The 22,613-nt window shown below is 44.3% G+C and overlaps 1 protein-coding gene across 1 annotated transcript; it reads right to left on the reverse strand.

The window, feature by feature from the left end:
• Positions 1-622: 622 nt before the first annotated feature.
• LOC144120840 (GTP-binding protein Rit1-like) lies at positions 623-19,538 on the reverse strand. The gene is made up of 6 exons (XM_077653598.1): positions 19,203-19,538; positions 18,944-19,049; positions 18,638-18,694; positions 18,038-18,111; positions 15,230-15,421; positions 623-5,336 (listed from the first exon to the last, which is right to left on the reverse strand). The coding sequence occupies exons 2-6, from the start codon at positions 19,047-19,049 to the stop codon at positions 5,073-5,075; spliced, it is 693 nt and encodes a 230-aa protein (XP_077509724.1). The 5' UTR covers positions 19,203-19,538; the 3' UTR covers positions 623-5,072.
• Positions 19,539-22,613: the final 3,075 nt, after the last annotated feature.

Genomic DNA, 22,613 nt, shown 5'->3' on the forward strand with positions numbered 1-22,613 from the left:
GTGAACGTAGTAGACTTGGTACTTTGCATGAATACTGTATGTTAACTGGTATGTGCCGATAATACATCCAATGAGGTTGCAGTCAGTGGTGATCTTTCTGAAGCAGTTGCAATGTTTTGTGAATGTGATGAGTCCTTGAAAAAAACTGGCTTAAGTTAGTGACATTTCCAATTTCAGAGAATGTGTGGTTATCCCAAAATTTATCCCAAAGTGGAATACGGAGCAAGTCAATTTGGAAATATATTGCAGCAGAAGCTCAAAACTGCTTGACAAGTTTTTCCACACAACTGAACACCCTAAGCTAAAATTGAGCACACTTACACTTTACAGAAATAAACCAGCACTGAAGGATTGGAGACGTCACAAATACTACAAAAAAATATTGATGTTGTGTTCAAAGCAAGAATGCATTTTAAGCACTCAAGCTGTTTGTATGTGTGTAATCCTTTATTGATATATGCATGTTTTTCCCAACCTAGGAATTCCTTGGAAAGGAAACAGTGACCAGTTGTGTATTTTTGTAATGTGCCTGAATGCAGCAAAAAAAAAAATGTTTTCAAGACATTGTGGTCTCCATTTCTTTTGCCCTTGCTGGTCCACAAAGGCAATCACCTGCAAGTCATACTGAGAATGCAATATGTTCTATATTTTTCATTTCAGACAGCAGTGAAACAGGTACATATTGTCCACATGGTAAAAAAAAAGAATAACGGAGGCTACAATTCAACAGCCTAGAGCAACATTCTCTCAGGGATCATATATTAGACTATGTAAAACACCTTAAACACACATGGTGTATGACAGCAAATGTGCACTTCCAACGAGTCTCATAAATAGTGGCTGTGCAGCTCCTTTAGTCTTCACTGCGAGTAAGCAGTTACGGTTAATGCTGACAACATACCAAACAAAGCTAAGTATATATAGCTCAACACCATATACACACATTGAACTCTTTTTCTCTGGACAGTCAAAAACTGTCACATATTGCACAACCCTTCCACACAACAATGTAACAATATATCTTCGCAGTAATACCATCTTAAAAACTCTGCCACTGGAATAAGCTGGCAGCGGCATTGCCAAAATATGCCCGACAGGCAGCTATACTTACAGCATCTACAAATAAACTTTGTTGTAGCATACACACATGGGAAGAGATGAGAAAGAGATGTGCAGCAACGTACTTCACTAGGGATATCAAGCAAAGAAGAACACATCACAACCAAAGGCAAATTTACAGCATAACCAGAAAGGCTGGCTGTCATGCATACAGAAGAATAAGATACTGTCAAGAATACGACAAGAGATTTGCTTTCTTTACTTATTCAGCAGCAGCAGCCATGTGTTTAGATCTGGTTCAGGCTACGCAAAGGAAAAACTGGACATCAGAAGCTGTAGAAAGTCAAAACAACACAGCCATAAAGGGTATCCCAGTGTAAAGTAAGTTGGATCATGTTTGATAGGAGATGTCTGAAAATCCCTCTATTCCATCATTACAGACCAAGAAATAAGAGTATCAGTGAAGAAATATTGCAGGCAATGCACAACAGATTTCTTTCACTTTGTACAGACAGGAACACTTCCAAGGCAAAGAAAAGATGGATGGGAAGTAAATCGTGCTGAAAAACAATCTATGAAACAACTCTCTGCATTGGCTGAAAAACTGGCCATCTACAAAGACGTCAAGAGAAAATTTAAACTGCATAATTACTGCACTCCCCACAAAATCATTGCCTTAACATAGTCATTAAACTCTTAACCCTGTAACAGGACTGGTGTATCAATGACTAGATTGGGCATGAACTCTTTGTTGCAACAAGTTTGAGGCAGCAAACAAAATGCTGCAGATGTTTCTTAATGCTTATTAGGTACTAGCCCAAACAAATGATGCCCTATGAACTGTTGCAATGCCTTAAAAGTTAACATTGCTCTTCTTTGCAAAGGCATAGCAGGGTTACCACATCTTATGAGAAATCCATTGCAGCCTCATTTCAATTTAGGAGCAGTGACTACTGTACAATCTTTCACACCTGAAAGCTGTAGTCTTGTCAGATGGCACAAACACCTTGCAAAGAAAAAGTCTTTTAATATGTGTGTCAGTGTGAATGCCTTTTTTTCCATATGTGCTCTTTCACAAGGAAAATGTATGTGCCTAAAACTCACCACCATCCCTCACTAAAGCCTTAATTCAGTAACTGCCTTCTCCAGCACTTCCTGAAAAATGAGAAACTAAAAATCTTTTCCATATAGGTTAATTGAGCATGAAGCAAAAGCCCTATAAACCACAAATGCCACCCAAATGTATTCTTTTGTATCCAGCACAAAAGTGCCTGGAATGAGTTGTTAATATTGTTGTACAGGGCAGGCTGTAAGAAATATATATCTTGGAAGTCGGTAGCACCGGCAAATGCATGCGAAGGAAGGCTTACAGCATTACTGTTAAAAGGCCAGTATGAATTGGCACTTGGTCTATGTTCTGAGCACTAGAATCAATCACATGACAGTAAGAGATCACCTTGAGATCATTATAACCCTTTTGAGCCCGGAAAGAAATACTGGACATGCCTTGTGCATGTGTGGGTGTGTGGTCTACATCAAACGCAAGAGTGCATTGGCAGAGACCAAAGGCACAAGATGACAAGACTGGCCAAAGTGTTTAAAAAGCATAGCTTTCATGCAAAGTTGCAAAGATCTAGATGAAAAATTTTTTTTGATGAAATGAGCCAAATAAGAGATCTCAAAAGACTTGCACCCCCCTCACTAGTTTCCTCTGCCCCGGCTTTTACATACATGATATTTGCAAGGATGCAGGATGGTAAACGAAACTCACAGGAGACAGCATTTACGGAGAATTCTGTGCATTTTCCAATTGCACTTTGGTCATTAAAGGGAGGCTGAGGACACAATGAGGAAACACTGGCTCTTATCAAAAGCAAACTGCAATGACATCAATACAACTTTTCTGTATGTACATTTCTAAGTCTAGGATGTCTCAAGGTTGTGGGACCGAATCTTTGGAAAAAAGCTTGTGTGCAGCAAGATGTCAGTGCACGTTAAAGAACCCCAGGTGTTCTAAATTAATCTGGAGCCCTCCACTACTGCATCCCTCATAGCAAATGTGCTACTTTATGATAAAATTCCCCAGTTTACAATCTGCACCACCATTCACTTTCAAACAAGGATCCCAGAATCTTGTCCGGTACTGACCTCACAGGTTAAAATTGAGTGGTGACAAAAAGAAAAAAAAGTTTCGCTTTTAAACACTATTTTCTCAGGAAAAAAGTTCGTCTACTGCTGCAGAAGATTAATACAGAGCCACAGACAGCCAAAAAGTCGAATTTTAGGACAAAAATAGGCTGGCGTCATCCTCAGTGTCCCTTTGAAGTGTTTCAGGAAGGTTTCTTAGCATCACATACAGACAAGGGTAAATTTATCCGGAGGTGGCTGGGAAGGTGACTACTATTCCAAGACATGCTTACCAATGAAAACCAGAGTGACCTCCTTTATTTCTGCTCTCTACGAAGAAGAGCCGAGCACAACCACCCTTCCTAGTTGTTCTGTGGCACCTTCCTACGAGTTGAAAACAAATCCATCCCTTCACACGCACTTTAAGTAAGCAGGGTGCGGATTGCTCAACATACAATAACCCTCCTCCATAAAAAAGACCTGCTGTTTAACAAGAAAAGCCACACAGTTCCATATCTTGTTCAACAGTCTGACCTGCGTAATCATTCAATGCCCCTCAATACTGTACTAAATAATATATGTCTACAAAACAATTTGCACTTTCCAACAGTACAGAGTACATTCACACTGGTGAAGAATAGAAAAAAACGATTTTGTTGACTGCTGTTAAGCATGGAAGCAGCTCCACAGACGCTAAAGAGAACATACCATTTAGGTAACGTACAAGCATTCCAAGACTCTTTTGTTCCGAGAGCTAACCTGCACTGTTCCACAAATAAAAATAAGGAGTGATGCAGAAAGCCCCACAGGTGACTGCTGGTAGTGTGAAAATTAAAGTAAACTGCTCTGAAAAAAAAAAAAAAAACTGAACTCTGCATAAAAAAGCACTGCACATATTAAAGAGCAAACAAAGAATATAGTAGGTAAGAAAGTCAACCCACTTAACTGTTACGCTATGCTTGTACTATGCTCTATACCACAGCAGCTGAGTTGTTCCCCAGTCTCAAGAAACTGCACAAATATTTCACAAAATGCCACCTGAAAAATGGCTAGAAATTAGTGCAGTGCAAGAAATCAGCGCTACCTACTAGTAATGGATGACGCTAAACTCATTCCTAGAGGAAAGACTTCCACAAAGGAAGCCACAGGTTTGAGACACATCCTCAGTGGTGTGATTGCCTTTGACCACATATGTGGAACTTCAGTAACTCAGTCCTGACGAAACCACAAACTTTCGTTTTCCTTGATCATGCTGAAGATCTCAGGTGCCAACACACAGGTAGTAAGGGCACTACGCTGCATAAGAATGCAATCACAAAGGAAGCCTTTGTTTCTTCTCTAAGTGAAGCTCCTCAAGGAGCTGGAACATTTTCCTTCCCACTCTGATGGTCTGGCAGCAGCTTTATTTAAATACCTTCAAGGTGTGAAAAAATCTGACCAGTTTTAGTTTACAAAAAATAGTGTCCTCATGTTGTGTCTCGAACCATCTTGTGAACTATGTACAAAGCATGCAGGAACTATCTAGGACAATGCTCAACTCCAAATGCAGTGCCCTTAGCTAGCTCTATTTCACTCAGCTAATGCTTTGAATGTACACAGGAGCAGACATGTCAAAAGGCAATCGGAGACAAACATTAAGACGGCTACAGACACAGCATCTGAAGCCCAAGTGAACAACTCTCAGTCAAGCAGCAAAGCACAGGCATCACTAGCTGCCCTTCACTTGTCAGTGCGAACTTCCACCAAGCTGCTGTGACAAACCTGGCTGCATAACTCCACTGCAAGGTCTCACCACCAATCAAACCAAAGTGCTGGCTTAAAGCAAAGATGACGACGAGCCTTGGACGGGCAAAAAAAACACAAGATTAGACCCAAGCGTGGTTTGCTCAGGAATGAGACGTCGTGGCGTCCCCGGATCCGCGCACGCAAAGCAGGGAGCGGCAGGCATGTGTGAATGCTTGCCACCGCTCGCTCGATGCCTTCCTGCGAGCTGCTCGCCGAAGCAGGAACTGCCGCTCCTTCTCGCGGCGCCGGATCTCGCGGACCAGGGTGTGGAACACATCGTCCACAAAGTGACGGAGTGCAGCCGAGGTCTCGTAGAAGGGGCAGTTCATCTGTCGTGCAAGTGCTTGCCCCTCCTCGGTGGTTACCTGGGTGTGTGAAGCAGTGACTGCTATACTAGCGTTACGGTACAAGGCCGGGACCAAGATTAAAGATTTCTTTACGGAGCTACCTGCAATTGAACAATTCGAGCCCTCCGCTATGCTCCAGTGTCTCGGTGAAGCCAGTTTCGAACAGGAATACTCAAGTGAACGACAAAGCCCATTCTGACTGGCCATTCATCGTATCATAAAACATATTGCGTGGTTAGTTGTTGGTGCATTGAAGTGCTGAATTACTTCTCTACAAACCGTCCATTGCAATGGTAGTGAAAAGTGACCAAAAGCTAATGTTACACATGTTTTCAACTTCCTGTGGCATCTCTTGTTTGATGCATTCCAACCGAAGTGTTGCAGATGTGCTGAGTAGGCCCTCGGTAGGCACCCAGGGGTTTAACAGGTTGTAACCCCCCATTGAAGCACCAGTCAAGTGAGCGGAAAGAAAAATTAAAATTCCATTCTGACATTCCTGCTGTTCACTGATGCCCGTGGGACAATCTTGCAGCACTGAGAACCTTGTAAGCAGTCAAGTGTGTGCTATGCAAATGTCCTGAAACCAATTTGGTTGCAGGTACAAAAAGCAAAAAGAACAAGAGGCACTCAAGGAAGTCCTTCTGCTCCACGACAACCCATAGCTACATATTTTGCTGTGGTATTGGTAGCAAGGACTGAAATCGCTGGGCAACATTGCTTTGTGGCCCTTCTGTGATTTCTGGGCACTCAAAACACTAACGATAGTATGCCACGGAGTGAGGTTCTTCGTAGATATAAAGCAAAAAAATGCAATGGCTGCAGAGTTAGAAAGATAACAAAACAATCTAACTCATGTGTTCCAGCTACTTGTATAAGCTGTAAAGAAAGTATCATGGAAGGATGTTACCCCCGAAGGAAAAAGAAGATGCTGTACTTACTTGAATCTAGGTTACCCGCAATTATAAGCAAACTCTTTGAAAGTTAAAGGTCAGAGAAAAAACAAAACTTTCCTTTAATGTAAGATAGCCGAAACAAAACAAAGTATCACTGAGATAAAATCATTGCTGGGCTGGGAACCGTTAAACATCAGAAGAAATTTGAGACTTAAATTTTTCCACCGCATCTTCTATAATCAAACAAGAATTGATAGCCATAACTACCTTTTGGAGCCAACTTACGTCTCGGCTCGGCACGACCACTCCAAGAAGGTGCGTGAATACAATTCTAACACAAACAGTTTCTCTAAATCATTCTTTCCACAAACTGTGAAAGACGAACTTGTTGCCGGAAGGATATGTTTCAGTGTTTGATAATCCTAATTTTTATTGTCGACTGTATTCCTGAGAATCTACTCCTGTCTTCCTGTTGTTGAAGCCTTCTGTTACCTTTAATAATGTCCACTTATTGTTTTGTTTTACTTTGATGTTAACTTCGCTTAATGTTCTTGTTGCTTTTTCTGTGAAAATGAACACGTTGTTTCCAAACTGTCTCCCCTGTGATAATGCCTTCTAGGCAACGCAGGTATTCTGTAAATAAATAAATAAACAACAGCTACAATGGAACATTGCCATGAACCTTACCCAGCTCACTAAACTACATTGCTGGCCTTGCTGTTAATCTCCTCCTCATAGAGTGCACAATCCTCGATTCTATCACACGCATTCGAAATACAGCACTTTCTACGAGAGTATGCGTCCAAGTCTTCCTGGATGTCATTCCAGACTGCTGTGAACCATTTCTCTGCAATGACTGCTCTGCTGCGAGCAGTGCACAACTTTCCATTAATGAAGTCATGACATGGTCTACCAACAAATCGTGATTTTACATTGCAGCTACTAGCCACGATATAACTATGTATGCTTAAAAAGAATTATGGCTCTAGGCGCATATATGAGCTAGAAATTGCAACAGGAAGTTATTGGCTCTAAGCCCCTCTCCCTGGCAGCGATGGCCATACTGAAGCAACCTGAATGACGTCATGACTCGACAGCACCGTTGTCTGCAGCAAAACTGAAGCACGCACGGTCAGTGCAGAGCAGAGCATGTGCCTACTTGAGTCCGGCCATGGCACACTGTGGTGAAGTTTCCGAGATCCGGCAGAAACTAGACAGAAATAAGAAAAGCACAGGCCTTTGTTCCCCTGTCGTGGAGTGTGGGCTTCTGGGACCTCGCATAGTATCTCCAACTTCCTCCTTCACCCCTCTACACCCTAGCCCAAACAACCTACTCTCCTACGCTCAGCCGTGTGCAAGCACGTGACAGCTTATGCAGTCATGAATCAAGAGCTCACCAGTGTTGCCAGACTGCCAAATGGTTGAGGAGTACTTTTAAAATCCAATTACAAGTTACTCACCATACCAAATGAGCTCATATTTTGCCCAGTTGTTCAGAGATGCGAATAACATGCAATGAGCAGCTTGAGTCAGAAAAATGGTGTCATGACCCTTTTAAAGTATAGTGACACTGCCTGCTTGGTGTGATTATATTGGTGCTTGGTCAGTAGAAATCATGCACATGTGCTGAACGTGCTCCCACTCCCCAATCTAAACATCATACGAAAAGTAAATGCGTTTAAAATGGCCGACAGTGTCCTGTGCTTCAGCCTGGTTTATGAATTATTCATACCGTATTTACACGACTGTAAGTTGACCCAAATGTAAGTAGACCTACCATAATCGCAAGTCCGGAAAAAAAAAGTGCACCGGTGGACGCGCTCCACAATGAGAATTTACAGTAAAATCGCGGTGATACGAACCCGATTGATACGAATTTCGCGATGATACGGATCCGTAAGATTCCCCGGACGGAGTGCACTGTGCACAACGTGTGGAATTCCGGATGTTCCGAACTCTCCCGCACCACATCAGATGATACAAACATGTGAGTCGTGATCGCACCCTCGAGCACTAAGCGCTGCCCGCACATCGCCGATGTCACGATTGTTAATCATGCGATGCGCACTTAAGTCTTGAATGGCAGTGTGCTGCCCTCACATCGCCGAAATCGCGATCGCTAATTGCGCAGTACACACAGCGAACGGCGGCGCGCGGCACCGACATTGCCAAAATTGCGATTGCTAGTCGTGCTGCATGCACCGCGAGCAGTGAGCAGCAGTGCACGGCGCTCACATCACCGGAATCGCAATCGCTAATCCCGCGGTATGCACCGCGAGCTGTGAGCGGCCCTCACATTGCCGAAATCGCGATCGCTGATTGCGCGGTACACACCGCGAGCAGCGAGCGGTGGTGCGCAGCGCTCCCATATCGACGAAATCGTGATCGCTAATTGCGCTGTACGCACTGCGAGCAGTGAGCAGCAATGTGCAGCCTTCACATCGCCGAAATCGTTATCGCTGATTGTGCGGTACGCACTGCGAGCAGCGAGCAGCCCTCACATCACCGATATCGCAATTGCTAATCGCGCGATATGCACCGCGAGTGCGCGGCCCTCACATCGCCGAAATCCATATCACTAACCGAGCGGAACGCACCATGAGTAGCGTGGCCATGAAAAAATCCCGTCAGCCGTAAACAGATCTGCGTGCATGCAATTTCAGTGCATCTGCATGTGAATTTTGTTCGTTTGAATGATACAAAATTTCGGATGATACGAATTTTATAGCGACCCCTTGAGATTCGTATCACCGAGATTCTACTGTATTGCATAGATGGACTATTCATCCTCACTTGCGTCGTCCTCAGTAGTGCTGCTGTCGTCGATGCTGCTGTGGTCCCATAGCACACTGTCCTCCAGCGACAGCCATTCGTCTTCACTTGTGTCATCCTCAGTAGTGCTGCCGTCGTCGATGCTGCTGTGGTCCCATAGCACATTTTCCTCCAGTGACAGCCATTCATCTTCACTTGTTTGGTTTAAGGTTTATGGGGGTTTAACGTCCAAAAGCGACTCAGGCTATGACCTAATTCACAAGGGTGGAAACTTGGGCGAGTCGGTAACGATGATCCATGGTATATGGGGAGCGCAAAAACGGCACAAGGGACAAAGAAAGACGGACAACACAGGCGCTAACTTCCGACTGAAAGAAACCTAGGCGACCGAGTCGTGCATGTCCGTTGTTCCTCGTTCACCTGGTTTTCTTTTTCTTTATCTTTCCGAGCGCATGCGCCTGGTTCCCCTCACGGTCCACGTTCGTTTTGGTCGCCTAGGTTTCTTTCAGTCGGAAGTTAGCGCCTGTGTTGTCCGTCTTTCTTAGTCCCTTGTGCCGTTTTTGCGCTCCCCATATACCATGGATCAGGCTATGAGGGACACCGTAGTGAAGGGCTCCAGAAATTTCGACCACCTGGGGTTCTTTTATGCGCACTGACATCGCACAGCACACGGGCCTCTAGAATTTTGCCTCCATCGAAATTCGACCGCCGTGGCCGGGATCGAACTAGCGTCACAATATCCTCCAGCGTCAGCCATTCGTCTTCACTTGTGCCACCTTCAGTAGTGCTGCTGTCGTCGATGCTGCTGTGGTCCCATAGCACACTGTCCTTCAGCAACAGCCATTTGTCTTCACTTGTGTCATCCTCAGTAGTGCTACTGTCGTGGATGCTGCTGTGGTCCCATAGCACATTGTCCTCCAGCGACAGCCATTCGTCTTCACTTGTGTCATCCTCAGTAGTGCTGCTGTTGTCGATGCTGCTGCGGTCCCACAGCACAATGTCCTCCAGCATCAGCCATTCGTCTTCACTTGTGTCATCTAGAGTAGTGCTGCTGTCGTCGATGCTGCTGTGGTCCCATAGCTCATTGTCCTCCAGTGACAGCCATTCGTCTTCACTCGTGTCATCCTCCTCAGTAGTGCTGCTGTCGTCAATGCTGCAGCGGTCCCACAGCACACTGTCCTCCAGCGAAAACCCGCACTTCGCATATGACCGCACCACGACATCGTGTGGAACAGCCACCCAAGCGGAAATCACCCACCCACACACAGCCGCCAGGGAGGCTCTTTTAACACGACTCGTTGGCACAAGTTCACACCCTTCTGACGCCAACCATTTGTTATCGTATTTACTCGAATGTAACACAACTATGAATGTAACGCGAGGGGTGACTTTACATGCTGCCCAGTGGGAAAAAATAAAACCACGAATGTAACGAGAGGATTAAGGATGCAAAACAAAGTACCTTTAATAGACATCGTGGCCAACATGTTCATTCATCTTCCCCGCTTTCAGAGTCGTCCTTTTCGCTATCGAAATCTTCCGGTAACTTCTGCCGTATCGATGTTCTTCGCCGCAGAGAGAATCCATTCCTCTTCATAAACGTTTGGGCCCACCCAAGAGATGCTCAGAACTTCCCATCTCCCGAGCAGCGTCTCTAACTTTCCAACGGATCAGCTCGACACTGACCCCCATGAAACGGTTGCGCTGCTCGATACTAAAGTCTGCCACTTTTTTCTCCAGCTCGACGTGATGGCCGTGACGAGGCCCACGATATCTTTTGCGGTCGGGCTCACATTTAAAAAAGCCCCTCCCGCTGCAGCCGCCATCCACGGATGTTTGACTTGTTCAGGTCAAGTCTTCGAGCTCCTGCAGAATTCCTGACCTCTTCTGCTAACAGGATCGCTTTTCTCTTAAAACGAGCGTCGCCACAAGAACACGATGCGACGACGCGTTCAGCGTGAGGCCACAACGAACACAAAAAAGGGACAGAGAACAACGCGCCAACGCTTTGACCTTGAATGGATGAGGATTTGGCTTCCGTGGTACCCATGTTGCCAGCATAAGATCGCAAAACTGCGGAAACCAAAACCAAGCCGATTGCTTTGAAATGGCTGCACCGCGGCACTGCTCTAGGCCAATCGAAGCGCGGTATTCGATTATAACACGAGGGTAGACTTTAAGGGGAAGAAATCTGGGAAAAAAAAAAACCCACGTTGCATTCGAGTAAATACGGTATATTCATGGCGGAGTGAATCCTTGAATGGCTTGTTTATGCCAACGTCTAGTGGCTGGGGCTGCCCCGTCAGACTACTAAGAATCACCAACATATCCGTATGTACTTTTCACAGCTCAGCTTTCACTTTCGCTCTAAGATGGCCTGAAAATCAGTCCAACAAGAGGAGGTTTGGAATGCTATCTTTGAGGTATGCCCCCGCCCTCAGAAGCTGCACCAGACGGTACCAATCGATACCACCACGGTACCACCACGTCGTCCGTCATAAAGCCTTGTTCACTCGTACAACCACTCCTTTTGGAAACACTTCTGAAACATTGTCTTTCTTTTGAATATGATGTATGGGCGGAGGAGCTTTGTGCCCATCTATCAAGCATAAAAGCATGACAGTGAACCAAAGTTTCTCATTTCCTGTTGCGAGAAGCTTCACTTTAAGAACTCCCCTCATGCTCACTGTCATGTTGCTCCTCATATTGAAGTAGACAGGAGTCAAATCGGCACTGCCAATTTGGCCAAGCAAGCATTGCCACGAGTCGCGTAGTTTGCCTGTGGAATCCGAGAACTTTCTCCTTGTAAGCAGCAGGCAGCTTCTGGCACACACTAGTGTGCGACAAAGAGAGAAGACAGCCCTCTTCATAAATTTCGAAGCCTAAGCCCTGCTGGCTTTGAGGTCTGTTCGGAGTATCTCCTAGCTTCCGCAATCAAGACTCAGGCTTGCTGAGTGGTCATTTCACATCTCTATGGCAGGGACCGATCACGTATTTCGGTGATACACACTGCAAGCTTGGCCTCCAGCTCCTGAAAGCATTCAGACTTCAGCCCACGGAAACCTCTTCGCTTGGCATCACAGTCGAAAATTTTACCTCACTGCTTCTGCCACTCCCGCAGCGCCAGTTCAGAAAACGTCGAACCTGCGGCCCACCGTGGAGTTTTGTTTCTTCAGTGCAAATGATGGCTGCCCTCTTGAACGCTGCATTCAATGAGGGCAGAGTGCCTTTCTAACCTGAAGAGCTCATGGTGAAAATGCACCCATTACAAGCAGCACTAAAGAAAAATAGATCAGTGTTAAGGTGACGGCTCTTCCACCATTAACTATTGATACTCCGGTGAGTGCAGTGTGTGCAGTAAAAGTAAAATACGAAAAATTCTTTCTAAGAAGCGCGCAGAAAAAACCCTAATGCTGAGCTTGGAGCCATAGAGCAAACAAAAACTTGTAACCCCACAGTAGTGTCCCTGATAGATCGTTTTTCTTGCTTTTATCGGCAGTGCCAGGTTTTAGTTTCAATTTTAAGTCGAACCCCCAACTTCGGATTTTTCAATTTCAAGAAACAGGTCGATTTACAATCATGTAAATACGATAACTCTCAAATCTAAGCTGACCTAAGAGTTTCTATCTACAGTAGGCCACAACTTAAAAAAAAAGCTGTTGTAAACACTGGGCCACGGTCCACGGCATCCTGTACATATTACTCCGCTAGACAATCACAACAATAAACAAATCCAGCTTTTTAATGTTTGATTTTATTAAACAAGCCAGGTATCAAAATTCTAGACCTTATAAATTTTTCTTGTGATTAGCTTCTTCTTAAGTAACAATAAAATTCTTAACTACTTTTTTCGTTAAGGAGGAATTCTGTGCGGCGGTCCTGGATCTGGGCAGAGTTTCACTGCAGGCTTGAGTTGTATCCAACTATAGTATTCTTAGAAAAGCTGCCAGCCTAGATTATAATAGATAAAGTAAACGAGGGACTGTGAAATCGTCTGGATCTAAATAAATGAATCAGTAGAAGTTTTTAAAATTTTCAATCAACTGTCGTGCAGATGTGCCACAGCTGTTGTCTGTAAGCAAAATCATCATCATCATGATCAGCCTGACTACACCCACTGCAAGGCAAAGGCCTCTCCCATGTCTCTCCAATTAACAGCAAAATAATGAGGTAGCAATTCCTCAAACCAGCTTGAACTCCACTATGCTGGAGCTAACAAAGATAATGCTGGATACAGCTCTAATGGATATAAGGCTGACGACCTTTGGATTAAGCAAAGCATGTAGGACTCTATCCCAACGCAGCTTCATAGACATGACAGTGAGTCCATCTTCCAGGCAGCTGCCAAAGAATGTGTAGCAACTCAAATTATTTTTCAGGTAAGTGCAGTTTCAGCAGAGCAACTGACGCTCAATGTAGCAAACATTACAGCTCGGCCAGCTGACCAGACTGGTGCTGTCATATAAAAGAAAAACAATGAGCAGCCAAACAGCTGTCCATGTTTTCTGTTCTCAGGCATCAAATGCTGTCACTATTCATTAGGCTGCCCGAGTGGGTGTTCTACTACAACCATCTGTCTACTCTACTGTCTAGAGTACTGTCTTAGTCCGATTACCCCATGCATCGTGCAATCTCGTATAAACAGTCCACAAAGGTGGGGACATTATTTCACTAATTTGTTTGGTTGTATCCTTAACAGTATTTGTATACAGCGCCCTCTATGTGATCAATAAACTGCCCCTCGTCTGGTCTTTTGCCTCCGTCCATGGTAGCATGGTAGTGAATCTCGGCGCCATTTGTTTGACTAGTCCTGGGTCAGTGCAAGCCTGCTCATCTCAGGACCACACTCAATGGTTTTCCACTTCTACTGCCTTATGGAGAAGGCCAAGGCAAGTACTGATACAGTATGTTCACAACGCAAAAAGGACCTCAATAAAAACCCCAATACGTGATAACAGCAAGCTCTCCCACCAGACTTGTAAGCTGTGCTAACAAGCCAACTTCTCGACAACCTTGGGTCATTGAGGTGAAGAGTGCAGCATGCGGTAACGAGAAAGAGCTGCTACAAACGTGCAAAGAAGGTGGCACGGGCCCTTGAGAGAGTCATGAGAGGTAGAAAGGGGAAAAAAAAAACAGCAAACAAACTGTGCAGTACTAAACACAAAGCAGCAAGACCAAAAGCGACAACAGAGCGGCTGCTGCTTCTCGGAAGGCTATAGCACAATTCATGACATGGTGAGCAAAATGCTACAAACAGATATGAAAAAAAAGATGAAAAGCATAAAATAAAAGTGCAAATACAAAAATTACATCAAAATGGCACTTAACAGTTGCAGCAAAGTAAGGAAGATATTAAAAAGATGTGACCGAAGGCATGTTAAGCGATGGTTTCAGTAAAATGTGTGAAGAGTTGGTGATGGAATATATCTGGATGAGACAGAGAAACAACGTTATCTGGTAAACCATTCCGTAATCTGATCACTCGAAGAGGTGCCGATGAATTAAAAGCTAATATGTTACCGTAGAGCCGTGCGAAGCTAAGGTGATTGTGCAATCTTTTAGACGTGCAAAATGGAACATCGAGTTGAAGAGAACATGATCTCTTGAGGTGAACATGCTTGTGAAATAATGTTAAGAAAGCGATGTCACAGCGTGTAGCTAAAGACTGTGGTGAAAGATCAGTTGTGATCTGAATGATGCTTCAATGGTAGTTACAGTTTCTTGAAATAAATCACCCAGCCTCGTTCTGGATGGACCCTGTCATGGTGACTATGTAATGGTAAGGCAACCAAATTGGGAAAGCAAACTCAACTTGTGCATGAACAAAAACAAAGTAAGCTTGTTTATGAATGTTAGCAGAAGTTCTGAGATTACGGTGTAGGTACCCTTAAGACTTTGAGGTGATGGTGCATATGAATATAATAGGGAAGGATCATGAAAGATCTAAAGAAAAGTTAGCCCTGATTGTTGATTCAACTCAAAGGGTACCTCAAGTTTGTTCGAATTAAGTGTACTTCAAATTAAGAGTAGCCTTTTTTTGACACACTTATGGCCGCTTTTCGAATTTACCAGGGTCCACTGTATACATGCATCCAAACCGAATTTGTGTTTCCAATAAAACAACAGAAATACTCTGAGCCAATAAGGTGGAAATTCTGCATTGGCTTGCATGTGACTGTTTAAAGGATTAACCACTGTGAACACGCTTCAGTTCTAACACCATTCATGATCCGAAGGGAAACCCACCTGGCGAGAGCTTTCCAAGTCACATTTGTTTCCAACAAGAACCATGGGCACAGTCTCCGAGCAGCGAACACGCTCAATCTGCTTTCGACACTCGGCTGCTTCTTCGAGGCTCCTTCGGTCGGTGATGGCGTAGCAAATGACAAAGCCTTCTCCACAGCGCATGTACTGGTCCCGCATAGCCGTGAATTCAATCTGTGTACAGAACAACAATGAAAATACTTGGAGAAAGGCTCAGCACAAAAAGCGAATGAAAGTAAACATGCGGCAAATGTTCACTTGCATTTTAGGACTGTCATCCCTCATTTCAACAAAAACTGATGTCTTAACAACAGCAACTATACAATTAATACGAAAATTTTATCATTATAACATATATTATAAATCATGATGACAATGGTGATTATGCATTTTTATGGTGCAAGGGCACCTGTAGCCAAAGAGTGCCAAGGCACAAAGTGTTTTCGTCAACTCAAAGTGGGGTAACAGACCGCTCCCAAAGTATTTCCCCCATAAGAAACCAAGCACCAGGACAGGAGAAAGGTTGTACCCATTGTTTCACCTGTGGGTACCCGGTGTTACAGGGGATTGAACCCCTCACCTCCTACATGCGAGGCAGATGCTCGGACAACTGGACCGAGACTGCAGTATACTACAAATTGTAGCATAATTACGCCAACCACTAATACAATGAGTAATACAAACAGAAAATGTAATATGAGGCCCTAGTATGCGCATTACTCTGAATCCGGGATAAATTTCTATCTGACAAAAAAATTTGAAAAAGGCTTTCTTTTATAGACACAAAGACGTGGTCAAGCCAAGCGGTTATTAACCCTCATCGCCTTCTTACTACCAACGTCGACCAATTATAGAGAGAAATGAACACACTGATCAGAGAATGCCAATAATACCAGATTTCAATGCCGCTGCGCTCTCATTCACATCTGATTCCATTTGATTGCGGTGGCCATCATACAGTAAGAAGGGTTTGCACTTATCCCCTAAACACATAATGTTGCAAAGGAAGCAAGGCCATTACTCTGCATTGAAGAGACAATAGCTACATTTAAGAAAACTTGCCAGCTGCTGCTTGCAAACAACTTGCTCCGGCTCTACTGCAAGTTCCAGCTTTGTTCTTCATTCTTGAATTCAACTTCACGCTTAATCTTATACTTAACTGTATACATAAGATTGCTGTGTAATTACACATATTACAATAGCTTTGCCACAACTGATGAGAGGAGCAATCTCATGCATTGTGCATTTTTACAGACATGCTGCTTTAATCTAGCAGTGCTAAAATGCATTGGAATCACAGATAGCCGATCAATGCCCTACTTTCAGTTACACAGAATAACTTTAGTCGGATACAACACAAGAATGCAGTGGAATATACCCATCAATGGAGGCCCTCAAGTCAATGGCGTCGACCGATTCTGATGATGTCATGATTAATCCCTTTGTGACATCGCATATGACTGGCATGTACCTCCGTGAAATTAAATTAACTATGACATCATGACAATCAGCCGACAGCAGCAGCTCGAACACTTCCTTTAAGAGATATTTGCTGCTGCTGTTCTCAAGTTGTGTCCAATATCACCCGAGTTTGCAACAGCTGCAGCTGGTGCAGCAACTATGAAGACAGCTGAATGTACATAACAGGCCCTAGTTTGTTCTCCAAGAATAACCATTTACCCCTCAGAGTGCACTTCTATTTGAATGTATCCTGACATTGCATTGCAGCACACACCTTACGCTGAAAACAGAACAAAACATTCCAATAGGTTTCAATAAAGACCAGTTTTTCTTAAGACTCTCATAGTTGGTAGTATATAACGGCTCAACAAAGACTTCAATTATGAACCTCTAATAGCACAAACAGCAACTACAGCTTAGCACGCCAAACTACAGGCACCTCTTATCCAAAGGATATCTGACCACCCAGAAATCTGCACAAGAATGTTATGTCAAAGCATAAGGTAGTAACAAACAACCACACATTACCAGAGCAGTTCTTAACCTTATCCAAAATTTTCTTCAAGAGAGAATCCACATCCCAACCCGCATGCACTAGTTTTCGATACGCATAGCCACACTGTCCTGAAGTATTATTAAACAGTCTGTGGAAGGGCAAACATCCCACAGGGGGGCTTGTAGCCCTTTTGTTTCACCGATTTCACTGCATACTAGATTTTAAACCACGAGAACCTCAGCCTGACATTTACGTCTGTGGTGATTTATCATTGCAAGTACTGGCATGCTGCTGTCCAATAACTAAGTTTCCAAGAGCATAACCTTGGCCCATCTAACTCGCTACCACCTACAGTCTTGCTAGCAACGCCTAAGCCTTTGATGGCCCCAACCCAAGCTAGCCAGGCCCAGCTATACATTTTCACCCGAAATTGCTTTGAGATTTTGTTGAGATTTCAAAACACTAAAGATACATTTCATGCGCATCAACTATTCATTAGTGCTGATGTCTGTAATCTATGCCCGAAATGATGCAGCCTGAATGCAGAGCCTTCAGGTAAAATAGAAACATTATCCGCTCTGTGTACCATGCTTTACATCATCACACTGAAGGGAGAATACTTGTCCAGTGTCAAAAGGTAATAATTCGAGTGGTGTCAGCCAGCTCGTCAACACACGGCAATGCACAGACGCATCTTGCTGCACCCAAATAAGCTTGCACATTTCCTCTTATCACTAGAGGCATTTAATTTCAGTAGAATCAGTATAACATGCATTGCTACTGCCATGTGTGTGTGTCAGCCCTGTCCAGAGAATTTTGCACAACTGTCCTACCTGACCGGCAGTGTCCAGTATATCCAACAGAGCCACTTCTCCATCAATGACAGTTTTTTGCTGGTAGGCATCCTCTGATTCCAAAAGAGAAAAGTTAAGAATGAGCCAATTGAATTCACTTTAAACAAAAAAATAAAGCACTGTTTGGGAAGGGACTTCTAAAGGCAGGCTGCAAATAATTCACACTGTGAACACTGTGCCAGCATGCAGAAATATCAGACAAAAAAAGAATTTGCATTTGTATTAGTGCAAACAGCAAATGCTACCTCCCACATATTTGCCCCCCCGCAATACAACACATGTTAACCTTCTCACAGCAGGTCAGAATACACACACAAAACTCTACATTACTCACAAATGAAAATTCATTTCATGCCCTGCAAATAAGATTTGAATGATGTGAGCCTCACTTGGCATATTGACTGTCAGCGCCAAGTGCAGGGAAGCCAAAGAAACGGGAGGCAGCACTCAATGCATACTGCCAATATATTACTGAACGATTGAATTAATAGATTTATTTAAGGAGACGATGGACTGTATCCGGTACGGGTGGTGTGTATTTTATTAAACGCCAAGAAGCAAAAAGAAAATTGAATGTACCAATGGTCGGGTCGTGGTACTCCAAGAAGCTGTGAGTCACAAACTGCAGCGTGAGAGCTGAAAGAAACGAAAAAAAAAAAAAAATCAGCGCTCAAGCTCGTCAGCGGCGTCCGTATCAGAGCCGCTATCAAGGAACAAAACGCGGACGCCAATCGCCGGAGACAGAAAAACATGGCAACTGCCACACGTCATTACTTCGCGCGCGCTGGAGCGCGGACAGGCAAACAGACGCACCGGTTTGAGTCATACGTGTGTTCGATAACGCGACGTTTTATAAACGCGCGACGAATGAAACGACGCACTCACCGCTCTTTCCCACGCCTCCATCGCCAAGAACCACAATCTTGTAGACTCGAACACCGCCTTTCTGGTTCGAGGAGTGGCCAGAACCTCGGTTCGCCGTTTGCACCATCTGCGAGCAGCAACCCCGGATCGCCGAAACGAAAGAAGTGTCAGCTGTTCAGGAAGCTAACTGTTTCCCACGGTCCTATACGGCTCCTTTTCCTCACAACAGTGTACACCCGAAGGCTATCGCCGCTTCTAATCGAGAAAGAAGTACTCTCACCTTGAATCGTTGGAGACCGGTCTTTTAGTGGGAAAACCAGGGCCAAGGCAACACCGCAGAGAACGCCCCACGGTTCCGCGCACCACTTGCAGAAGTAAACAGCGCAGTAAGCCTAGCGAACGTCTACGGCTCCAGCCCGTTATCGTTTGCGATGACGGCAGGACAACGAATGACCTGAGGCGGAATTCCTCCTAAGACAACAGGAATGGCAGATACCAGTGCTAGGTGAGATAAGAGCAGCCGGTCAGAGTGTAAAACAGATTACATATTTTGGCCAAGCCCGCGCGACTAGCTCAATTGCAGCTCTGTGGGAAGCCCCCGCAGCTGTTTAGGTTCAATAGTCGCGAAACTCCACAGATAAAGTCATGCGAATGTGAGGCAAACATTCGTTCAACAAATAGGCATAGGAGTAGACAACAGCGTTTGCAGCGGCACCTATAGACGAATATACTTACTATTTCTGTCGCAAAATTTTGCCTAAGTTGCGTGCTCAACTTTAGAAACCTACCAATCGTAGCGAATCCATCGCTTATGCCTCATTGTAATAGGGCTACGAATGTTGATGTAACAATTTCTTATTGCAGATGACGCTAGTATTTAGTATATAATACGTTTTTTTGCTTTTAACAAAATGTTCAATTAAAAATTAAAATAAAAAGACAAAAGACAACATTGTAAGTCTTATAATGTAGAACGTTTTTGTAACCCAGCTTTTTTATGTTCTTGCTCTCTGGTTTCGGTTCTTCAAAAGTTCGAGAGGCTTTTGTATTTTCTGTTCTAGAGTTTTTTATCAATCAGCGACGAACCTAACACTACCGCAAGTATTTCTGCTTCGAATTAATTCTACGTGTGCGAGTTCTCTTCGCAACTAAATAGAAATATTCCAAAAGGCCCCTCAAAATATCCGGGATCTCATTTTTAAATACTCACGTACGTTTAATTCACGTTCGCACTGTGGCTACCTTAAAGGTGTCAACGAGAGAATCAAAGCGCACGTGACGGTGATGTCACATTCCTAAGTGCACAACTGCAGAGACGAGCAAAGCCAAGAAGGGGCGATCAGTGTTGATTTAACGCGGGATTTTCAAAACAGACGCTCACGCAGCAAGCATGCTGAACTTCATATGCGATGCTCTGAGCGCCATTTCTCACCTTTTTAAGGCGAAGGCCTTTAATGGCTCATACTTGCGGCCATGACCTTATCCGGTCTCAGGTCACATTGGTGACTAATTAATCCGATAACAAAAAAAATCTTATAAGTTGAATGATGGAAACAAAGGTGCGGCGCAACACCGCGTCCGCCGAAGCGCCGACGCTGGCTTGAGCAACAGATGTCGGAATAGCGCACCAAATCCCAACAGGTGTTGTCACTGCTTTATCTCAATGTGGTGGCAGTATTCCCGAATATCCCGAATACATTCACCAAAATCTTGAGAAATCGTTCGTCACATTGCATTCTGATGGTGTCTTTTTCATTTCTCTTTGCATATAGCTTACACGTTTTAGTCAAGTTGGGGGCTAGCTTGCAACAGTGGTTAGGACTAATGACATATGTACCTTCAGTTGCATGCCTTGCCTTAAGGCGCGGTTGAGGTGTCCACCGAGATGTCGAGATCAGAGAGCTACTGCGTCCTTTCCTTTCTTGAAAAAAACCTTTCCTTTCCTCAAAACATATGCTTTCGCATTCCTCCACGTAAGCAGACTAATGCACCTGCGCTTGAGCCTACTGCGCATGCGTGTGACGTCATTGAGGGGCGCCACCATCGTTCGAGAGGAGCGCTCCCCAGGCAATCTTGCTAGACGCCTCCTGAACGTCGATCAGGAAGCATTCTGCTTAAACACTCCTGTGTCTCCACTCTCCTATCCTTTGCCCCTCCTACTTTCTGCACGCGGCAGCGAGCGTGGCTCGGCTTGAGCCAGTAGGCAGGCCCATGCTCTTTCCTTTTCCTTCTTCCTCTCGGCAACATCAGTCAGTCAGATCCTGTGTCTCCAGCAACCCAGTGTGCGCGCGCTAACGAACGAGAGCGGCACAACACAACAGCCCGCTAAAGGCTTTCGCCTCACCGTACTTTAGGTCAACAAAGTGCCACCCTGAATTTTTTAATTCATTCTCCCACTTAATATGCTTTCAAAAAAGACGCTGATGAGGATTTTTTTCCCAGTTCTAAACTTTACAACTGAATCATTTTACTCATCTCAGTATTGTTAAAATTAAACAAACGAAAGTTATTACATGGCTTATTAGAATCAAAATTCATTTCAACACATCAGGCAACCGCCAAAAGTATTGCTTACGCGGCAATTTCGAAAAACTGCATCACGTTTCTTTAAAAGCTTCCTTGAACTGACGTGAAACTGTATGAAAAGCAGCCTTCTTGCGCGAATTAAGCTTATACTGGCTGTTTATTCTCATGAAAAATAGATATGCAAAAGAGGGACCTTACTAATAGAGCCACGAGATATTTCGGGAACATCCTCAGCTACATCACGTCCATACTTTCCTCCTTGTCTTTTCGTCCCTGTCGTTAGCGTAACACACCAGGAGCAACGCGTCATCCTGATTGTTCAGAATAGAGTGACGTCATGCTTTACGCTAGGGCAACGCGCCACGCGGATTGGTCAGAATGGAGTTGGTCAGAGAATTGGATAGAAAAGAGACTCAAGACGCCATACCACTTACTGGCCCGAACACAATGACATTACTCTTGATGTCACGAAGGATTCACTAGAGATGATTGTGGCGCTAATGCCAGTGTAGCAGCATAAATGCAACAGTGGTATACACCTGTATCTAGTGTCACTAAACATTGCGATTGGCATCGCCATTTTTCCCCACCCCAGCTGCGGATTCTGAACTGCCCGAAAAAGACGAAGACGCAGCAAGGGGATGAAGAAGAAGAAGAAGAAGAAGAAGAAGAAGAAGAAGAAGAAGAAGAAGAAGAAGAAGAAGAAGAAGAAGAAGAAGAAGAAGAAGAGGAAGAAGAAGAAGAAGAAGGGCGACATAAGCGCCCCGAAAATTAGGCCGAAAGTTAGTTAATGCCTGAAATTAGTTAATCCCGAAAATTAGTTAATCTTGCAGCCTACAAATAATCTTTGCGCGCCTCCCTTACATCTGATCCTTGTTCATGTAGGACCGACAGGGCTCAGCGAGTGTTTTCTTCAGTTTTGAAAGCTACGGAGAGCTTCCAGTTCTCTGTGCGTTCTGCTATTTGCAATAAATCACCATCCCCATGGTGGAATGACGCGTGTGAGACAGCTTTCCGTCATAGGAAAGCAGCGTGGAGGACCCTTTCGCATAATCAGAGCCCGGCAAATTGGATCAACTACAAATTTTTCTCGGCCTCGTTTAAACGAACCACACCAAAGGCAAAGAAGGACTACAATCAAAATTTGAACACATATTTGTCAAAC

The sequence above is a fragment of the Amblyomma americanum genome, chromosome 2, assembly GCF_052857255.1.
Source record: "Amblyomma americanum isolate KBUSLIRL-KWMA chromosome 2, ASM5285725v1, whole genome shotgun sequence".
Classification (NCBI taxonomy): Eukaryota; Metazoa; Arthropoda; class Arachnida; order Ixodida; family Ixodidae; genus Amblyomma; species Amblyomma americanum.